At 38.7% G+C, this 9,044-nt stretch overlaps 1 protein-coding gene across 1 annotated transcript in view; it reads right to left on the reverse strand.

The window, feature by feature from the left end:
• LOC102974106 (phosphatidylinositol 3,4,5-trisphosphate 3-phosphatase TPTE2-like) overlaps positions 1-9,044 on the reverse strand; it is a 123,104-nt gene that overhangs the window by 70,697 nt on the left and 43,363 nt on the right. The window contains exons 4-7 of the mRNA XM_055089673.1: positions 6,367-6,411; positions 5,511-5,564; positions 1,421-1,474; positions 833-886 (exon numbers count right to left, since the gene is read on the reverse strand). Of these exons, the coding sequence (XP_054945648.1) occupies positions 833-886; positions 1,421-1,474; positions 5,511-5,564; positions 6,367-6,411 (207 nt within the window). The remainder of the gene's footprint in view (positions 1-832; positions 887-1,420; positions 1,475-5,510; positions 5,565-6,366; positions 6,412-9,044) is intronic.

The raw sequence follows: 9,044 nt of genomic DNA on the forward strand, positions 1-9,044 counted from the left end.
AGGTGGCCAGGGGGTTGGGGGGTGGTGGTGGGATGAATTGGGAGATTGGGAATGACATGTAGACACTGATGTGTATAAAATGGATGACTAATAAGAACCTGTTGTGTAAAAAAATAAATTTTTTTTTAAAAAGAAAAAAAAAGTTAATGACTCAAGAGTTAAGTACAGTTCTTTACTACTGAATCTGACCCAACGTAGAGCAGCCTTCTGGCGTGGCATTCATTTCAAGTTCAACTTCAATTTGCAAGTATACACCCCTCTTTCCCCACATAATTTCCTGCTTCTCAAGTCCCTTCATCATCCTCAGACTCCCACCCTATCATGGTTGTCTTCCTTGGCCCTCAGACACTGTAGAGTAACTGCAGGCCTGAGTCAGGGCCCCTCCATGTGATGAGGGTTTGTGGTACCAGCTTCACATGGTGAAAAGCTCTGGAGGGTCATGGGTGATCTGGGTTCTACGAGCTCCATCCTTTGGCTGAAGCCTCCTCTGCTCCCTGCCCACGGCCAATTCCTCCTTGCTCCAAAAAAGTTTCTCTCCTCCCTTACCCAGCCTAGCAGAGTGTCACTCATAGCAACCAAAGGTGACAAATACTAGAATTAAAAAGACCCCCTTTATGGCCTATTCATCCTTTTTCTACCTCAGTTCAAAAGACAAAGAATGTTACATATAGAACCTTACCATGAGAGGACTTTAGAAACAGTATCGAGGGAATTCTGTATTCCCATGGTTGTTCCTAAAGGTGAACATTCAAATCTCAATCTCTCTGTATATGTATATTATGCACATATGTGTGTGTACATATTACATACATATTTATTCATCATAGCTCACTTTGCATTGGAGAGTCCTTCAGAGGACGCTGCTGTCCATTCACTCGGGGCAGTGCTAAAGGATTAAAAACAGACAAAATAAGATACCACAAGACTTCTAGACTTTTACTTTTTTAGTTCAGGTGGGCTATAATTACCCTTGAACTCATAAACTGGTTGGCTCTTAGAAAATTCACATGTAAATCAATTATTTGAAATCTGATATCTCATTTTTCCCAGAAATGATTCTATATACATTTGTAATAAATGTTTTTGCCCTATCAGAAAAGTTCAGGACTCAGGAATTGGCTGGTAGTTATTAGGAGGAGGAAGGATTCCTCTATGACCTGTTCCTCTTTTATCCAACTAGATCCAAAAATAATAGAAAGTTACTAACAGGTGTTACAGTGAGAAGATTTAATAACAATGTCAAAGACACTGTATTGTCATGGATACTCCTAAGAATCAATTTGAAAATTGCACCTCTTTTTCTTCCATGGTATTTATGTTTATATAGGTGTTTGTGTGTTCATATTGATAAGAGTATATAAATATATGTGCATACATGTACATATAAAACATTTATCTTTAATATTCATTTATATCTCACGTTTCATTGTTGCCATCCTTATAGGTTTCTGATGTCAATTCATTCGGGGCAGTGCTGAAAGATTGAGAAGATGCATGGTTCACACACCACACATAATTCTAGACTTACTTTTTCTCATTCAAATAGCTACAGTTACTCTACAACTTTTGAACTGGTTGATCTTTAAAAATTCATGTATATATCACAAAACTGAGCCTGCTATGTCATTTTTATTAGAAATGAGGCCTTATATAAGGTGGTAATGATCATCTTAGGCCTGTAAGTAGCGGTAGCATACTTAGAGAAAGAAGCATCCCTTTTATGACTTGCTCCTCTTTTTTCCAACTGGACCCATAGCAGATAGAGTTACCTACAGATCCTACTGTGACTCGACGTAGAAACAGTGTCAAACACACTCTTATTGCCATGAATGCTCCTTAGAGTAAATTTCACAAATTTCAATCTCTCTCTCTGTGTTGTATGTCTGTGTGTGAGCATGTGTGTGTTTGTGTTGATAGAAATATGTATATGCATATGTATATTAATTATATGTATATCTTTATTCTTTTATATCTCACACTTTGATATCAGAAACACGAGGAAGCCACCAGCAATCAATTCATTCAGGTATGGGCTAAAGAATTTGAAAGGTACATTGTCAGACATCACATGTAATTGACTGACTTGATTTTTGTCATTTAAATGGCTACAATTACTATATACTTATGAACTTGCTGATCTTTAAAAAACTCATGTATATAACACTAAATTGAACCTGGTATGTCATTTTCATTAAACATGAGACTTTACATGGCTCTCAAGTTCCATCACTTCCTTATTTTCACCCCTCCTGGTCATCTTTCCTGCCCCTCACATAGGGTCAACAACTGCAGGCCTGAGGCAGTGATGGCTCCAGCCACTTCCACTGCCGTCATGGGTTTGGGTTTGAGGACCCTTACGCAGTGGCAGAGCTCTGGAGGGTGTGGGACAGATCTAGGGTCTGTTAGCTCCATTCTCTTCTGTTGAGGGCTCATCTCTTCCCAGGCCACTGCTAGCCTTCCCCTCGTTTCCAAATATGAATCTCTCCTCATTTGTCCCACATTGTAGGCTGAACACTGTCCCACTAAAATTCATATGTTGAAGTCTTGTCTTCTCATTCTCTTAACAAGGTCTTGTCACAAAGCAGAAGTTTTTAATTCAAATGAAGTTCAAGTTATCACTTTTTTTCTTTCGTAATCTCGATTTTGGTGTTGTATCTAAAAGTCATTACTAAACTAAAGGTCATTCAGCTTTTCTTCTGTGTTACCTTCTAGGAGTTTTAGAGATTTGCATTTTATGTTTAGGTCTGTGGTATGATTTAATTTTTGTGAAACATGTAAGACCTGTGTCTAGATTATTTTTTGCATGTGGATGTCCAGTTGTTCCAGCATGATTTGTTGAAAAACTATCCTTTCTCCACTGTCGTACCTTTGCTCCTTCATCAAAGACCAGTTGTCTGTATTTGTGTGGGCCAGTTTCTGGGCTCTCTATTCTATTCCTTTAATCTATTTGTTTATTCTTTAATCATCACCACATGTCTTGATTACTGTAGCTTTACACTAAGACTTAAGTTGGGTATTGTCAGTCCTCTGACTTTACTCTTTCTCAATAGTGTGTTGGCTATTCTGGGTCTTCTGCCTTCCCACATAAACTTTAGAATCAGTTTGCCAATATCCCAAAAATAACTTTCTGGGATTTTGATTCAGATTGCATTGAATCTACAATTTGAAAGAATCATCATCTTTACAATATTGAGGCTTCCTACACATGAACACAAAGTCTCTGCTATTTCATTAAATTCATAAGAATTTTTTTGTTTTCCTCATATAGATCTTGTACATTTTGTTGGATAAATACTTAGGTATAAATCTATTTGGGGGGGTTCTAATTTAAATGGTGTTGTCCTTCTCATTTCAAATTCCTCCTGTTCATTATTGGTGTATGGGAAAGTGATCAGCTTTTGTATATTAAGCAGTTATACAAGGTTACAGGACATAAGCTTATTAGGCCCCAAAGTTTTTTTTTTTTAATCGATTCTCTTGGATTTTCGTCATAGACAATAATGTCATATGTGAACAAAGACATTTAATTGTTTCCATTCCAATCTGCATACTTTTATTTCCTTCTCATTGCTCATTACTATAATCCTTCTTAGGATTTACAGTATGATGTTGAAAAGGAGTGATATTGGGGGGACATCCTTGCCTTGTACCTGGTCTTCGCAGAAAAGCTTCAAGTTTCTCACCATCAAATATGATGCTAGCTGTAGGGGTTTTATAGCTGTTCTTTATCAAGTTGAGAACGTTGCCTTCTATTCCTAGTTTGCCAAGAGTTTTTTTTTTTAATCATGAATGAGTGTTAGATTTTGCCAAATGCTTTTTCTGCATCAATCAATTTTTCTTCATTAGCCTGTTGATGTGATGGATTACACTGACCTATTTTCAAATATCGAACTGGCCTTGCCTATCTGAGATAAATCCCACTTGGTCTGCGTATATAATTTTTTACATACATTATAGGATTCAATTTGCCAATATTTTGTTTAGAATGTCTGCCTCTATGTTCTGTGCTTTTATTTATTTTTTGGTAACATTTTTGTCTGGTTTACAGTAATGCTGACTTCAGAGAATGAGTTAGGAAGTGTTCTCTCTGCTTTTATTCTCTGGAACAGTTTAGAAAATTGACATCATTTCTTCCTTAAATGTTTGGTGGAACGTTGACCATTGACCAGTGAAACCGTCTAGGCCTAGTGTCTGTTTTGGAAGTTTTAAGTATTGATTCCATTTCCTTAACAGATACAGGTCTATTCAGATGATCTATTCCTCCTTGTATGAGTTTTGGTAGTATCTTTTAAAGCATTACTCCATTTCATGTAAGCTATCAACTTTGTGGGCTTGGAGTTGTTCATAATATTCCTTTATTATCCCTTCAATGTCCATATGATCAGTCATGATAACCCCCATTTCATTTCTGACATTAGCAATTTGTGTCTTCTGTCTCTTGTTCCTGTTAGCCTGGCCAAAGAGATATCAATTTTATTGATCTTTTCAAAGAACAAGCTTTTGGCTTCGTTGATTTTCTCTACTGTCTTCTTGCCTTCAATTTCATTGATTTCTGCTCTTTTATTATCTCTTTTCTTCTGCTTTAGGTTTATATTGGTCTTTTTTCCCTTTTGTTTCCTAAGCTGGAAGCTTACTGATTCTAGATCTTTCTTTAATATATGCATTCAAGGCTGTAAATTTCCCTCTAAGCACTGCTTTTGCTGCATCCTACAAATTTTGATAGTTTGTATTTCCATTTTCATTTCGTTCAAAAGACTTTAAAATTTCTCTCGAGACTTCTACTTTGACCCATGTGTTATTGAGAAGTACACCGTTTAACCTTCGAGTATTTGGGGACTTCCGAACTATCTTTCTGTTACTGACTTCTAGTTTAACTCCACTGTGGTCTGACAGCAAATTTTTTATGATTCCTACTCTTTTAAATTTGCTAAGGTGTGTTTTATGTCCCAGAATGTGATCTATACTGGTGAATGTTTCATGTGAGCTTGAGAAGGATATATATTCCGCTCTTGTTAAATAAGCTCTTCTATAAATGTCAGTTAGGTCCAGTTGATTGAAGGTGCTGTTCAGCACCACTATATCTTTACTTTCCATAGTTTTCCCTTTTCTTCATGCGTCAGTATAAACCCTATCTTCCCAATGATGAGAGATCCACCAACAGTTCCCTCCTTTCAAACTTCACACTGACTTATTCATATGAATTACCAAAGTTAACATCTTTATTACCATCATCGACCCTCAAGAATTGTTCTATTTTACTTCACTAGTATGCAGAAATTTATCATTAGTGATAGTCTATATGGAATAGTGATATAATGAATTTATCTGAACAATAAGGATTCCTTGAATCTAAAAAATATAGTAAACATAACAACTCACTGCAATTCCTATGTTTTTACAAAGAATTTTAGATCACTGTCCAGAAAATTCTGCATTGCCATGGATAATCCCGAGACTAAATTTCTCCACTTCACTTCACCTGGCCCCCCACCCCTCAATATATACCTCACCTTTCATAGGTGGCACCGTCATGGATTCCTGATGTCAATTCATATGGGTCATTTCTAAGGAATTAAAAACACACGATCAAACTCCAAATGACTTCATAGAGTTAATTAGTTACAAGTAGTCTTCAATTTGTAAACTGGTTGAACCCTTAAAATCTATATGGAAGTTACTTACTTGGCAATCAGTATTTCAATTTTCCCAAGAAATAGGGCTTTATTAGTTGTAATGAAGACCTTAGGCCTGTCCAAAACGACTGACAAATCCAGAAAAGTACAATTCTTGATTTCTAAACCTAACTCTCATGTGTAACTGCATTGAGGTTGCATTTACTTCAAAATTCAACTTCAGCCTGTAGATCTACAAACTTCCAGCCCCTTCTAACTTCCTGATTATCCTTCCCTCCCCTGCAGCCCTACTTTTCTTGTACTGTGTACTCCTTTGCTGTTCCTCAGTATGGTTCAAAGAACAACAAGACCGAGGCAGGGGCTCTCTCCAATATGATGGTGGGTTCACAGTTGGGACACCAGCTTTAGATGGTAGCAGAGCTCTGGAGGGTGAGGGCCAGAGCCGAGATGGAGTAGGGCTGCTCTTTTCTGCCCCATCCTTCTCCTTTCCTGGCCCATGCTAGCAGAGACACACACACAGACATTCTGACAGTTTCCTAAGAGTTTTGGCTGCTAGTTACTAAAGGTCACAGAGAGACTATGAGTAAGGATTCTCCCACTTATGACCTCTTCCTTTTTCCATCTAGACCCCAAAGAAAGTTACCTAGAGAAGCTTCCAGTCTCTTATGGAAAGAGACCTCCCTTTGCGGTCAGCATTCCCAATACCGTTCACCACCCACATCAGTCAACTCACCTCTTGTCAACGTTGTCAGAGGAGCCTAAAGAGGCATCCATAACTCTGCCAGAGAGTAAAAATCGTACAAAAAATACGTCAGACAGTTTGGAAGGCAATTAGTTTCTTCTTCCCGATAGAATTTCAAGACATGAAAAGTAAAATCATGAATATGGAAAAAACTAAACAAACAGTTTCAGAGTACGGCACTGGGCTCTGTGAGACAGCCTCTGGGCTGTGTGTGTGTTTGTGAATCCACTGGAAAGTGAGGGAAAGAAGCAAAGGAGGCGCAGCATTCATTATTAAACTTCCTTTCTCCTTCCCCAATTTTGCCAACCACGCACACACTCTGGAGTCAATCTGGGAAACATGAAAGAGCCGAGAGTATAGGGACGAGGAGGAGGTGGATCCAGGGAATAACTAATGAAGGGTTACAGGAAAAAAAAAAAAAAAGAAAAAATGCCAGAACAACGAATATTCCAATGCCAAGGACTAGTCACTGGTCATCATTCAGTAGAGAAGAAACAGGTACGTAGATCAAGGATGGCCTAAATAATATTTAAAAAATTTTTTCTGAACTAGAAGTAGAGCATGTTTAGAATGATTCCTTTTTATTTTTCTCTGAATTTATTTCAAAAAGATATTTGGTTATATTATCCAAAACCAAGACTTCCCACCACCAAATCACTGGCTTGGATAATTTAATCTCTCTACAACTCAATTTCCTCACCTGTAAAATAAGACACATAAAAATGCACTTTGCATCCGTCGACTTCATAAGATCATGCTGAATATTCACCATTTCACAAATATTATTGGTTTTTAGGCAGCCTGCCTTCTTCATCAAATGTTATGCCTCAAAACATCAGTACAGGAAAACAATATAAACTGATACATATTTTAAACTTCAAAGACACTTCAAGATTCTCAGAGTAATTCCCTGGGAAATCTTGGGTTCCTATCCAAGATGAGAAATAGCCTTCCTCCCAAAACTATAAAAAATGAATGGAAGTATGGATTCCAAGAAATAACACAAAACTGGAAGACTCTAAAGAGTCCACCCTTAACTGGTGGACAGACTGAGGAAAAGGGCTGCCAAGGGCAGCCTGGAGGGACTCAGTGGGAGGGGAAATTTTACGTTCGGTTCTTGCCTTTCCCTCGAGTTGCGTGGAGACAATAAGTGCCTCCTCAGTAGAACCCAGGAGCAAGTACCCAGATGTAGATAGTATAAAGTTAGGGTAGGATTAGGTTAGCTGATGAAAACAGGAAACGGCTGAAGAGCGATCCTTGGGCCTTCACTCATCCACGCCCCATCTCCAAAGCCCCAGGTGACAACCTAGGGTGACTGCCTCCCCCAATGCTGCCTTGCCCAGGAGCTGAAAGGCGACGTACCCTGATCAGAGGATTTGCCTGGTCAAAGCGTTTCACGGTTCCTGAGACTCTCTGTGCCCAGGCTCATCATCTCCACTCATGTTAAACTTACTGAGGAAAACACACCCTGGATCTTAGCTTTCAACAAGAGTGAAATTATAATACGTCATCCAAGCCAGGATACTTTTGAAAGTGACAAGAATGTGCTATTAATAATTATGCTGAGGGTTTCCCTGGTGGTGCAGTGGTTGGGAGTCTGCCTGCTAATGCAGGGGACACGGGTTCGAAACCCTGGTCGGGGAGGATCCCACATGCCGCAGAGCAACTAGGCCCGCGAGCCACAACTACTGAGCCTGCGCGTCTGGAGCCTGTGCTCCACAACAAGAGAGGCCGCGATAGTGAGAGGCCCGCGCACCGCGATGAAGAGTGGCCCCCGCTCGCCACAACTAGAGAAAGCCCTCGCACAGAAACGAAGACCCAACACAGCAAAAAATAAATAAATTAATAAATTAATAAATAACTCTTACCCCCAACATCTTCTTTAAAAAAAAATTAAAATAAAAAAATAAAAATAATTATGCTGAGACGGTCCCCAACCTTCAGCTCTTTCCTAATACAAGTTACCAGACAGAGGGGCCAATGGGCACAAGGAATGTGAACTCACGCGTCAAAACAGATACCCGAGGAGTACGACTCCTGAAAAATACAACAAACTGAACATCATATACCATCTGAAGCAGAATCATTGCAACACAATGACTAAGATTTTTTTTTTCTAATTAAAATAAAATGTTTAATGGAGTATAGTTGCTTTACAATATTGTGTTAGTTTCTACTGTACAGCAAAGTGAATCAGCTATGTGTATACATATAGCCCCTCTTTTTGGGATTTCCTTCTCACTTAGGTCACCACAGAGCACTGAGTAGAGTTCCCAGGGCTATACAGTAGGCTCTTGTTAGTTATCTTCTTTATACATAGTATCAATAGATGTCAATCCAATCTCCCAATTCATCCCACCCCTGCTTTCCCCCTTGGTATCCATATGTTTGTTCTCTACGTCTGTGTCTCTATTTCTGCTTTGTAATAAGATAGTCTACACCAATTTTTTCAGATTCCACATGTGTTAATATACAATATTTTTCTCCTTCTGACTTACTTCAATCTGTATGACAGTCTCTAGGTCCATCTATGTCTCTAGAAATGACCCAATTTCGTTCCTTTTCATGGCTGAGTAATATTCCACTGCATATATGTTCCACATCTTCTTTATCCATTCCTCTGCTGATGGACATTTAGGTTGCTTCCATATCCTGGCTATTATAAATAG

Source organism: Physeter macrocephalus, chromosome 13 (assembly GCF_002837175.3).
Source record: "Physeter macrocephalus isolate SW-GA chromosome 13, ASM283717v5, whole genome shotgun sequence".
NCBI classification, from domain to species: Eukaryota; Metazoa; Chordata; class Mammalia; order Artiodactyla; family Physeteridae; genus Physeter; species Physeter macrocephalus.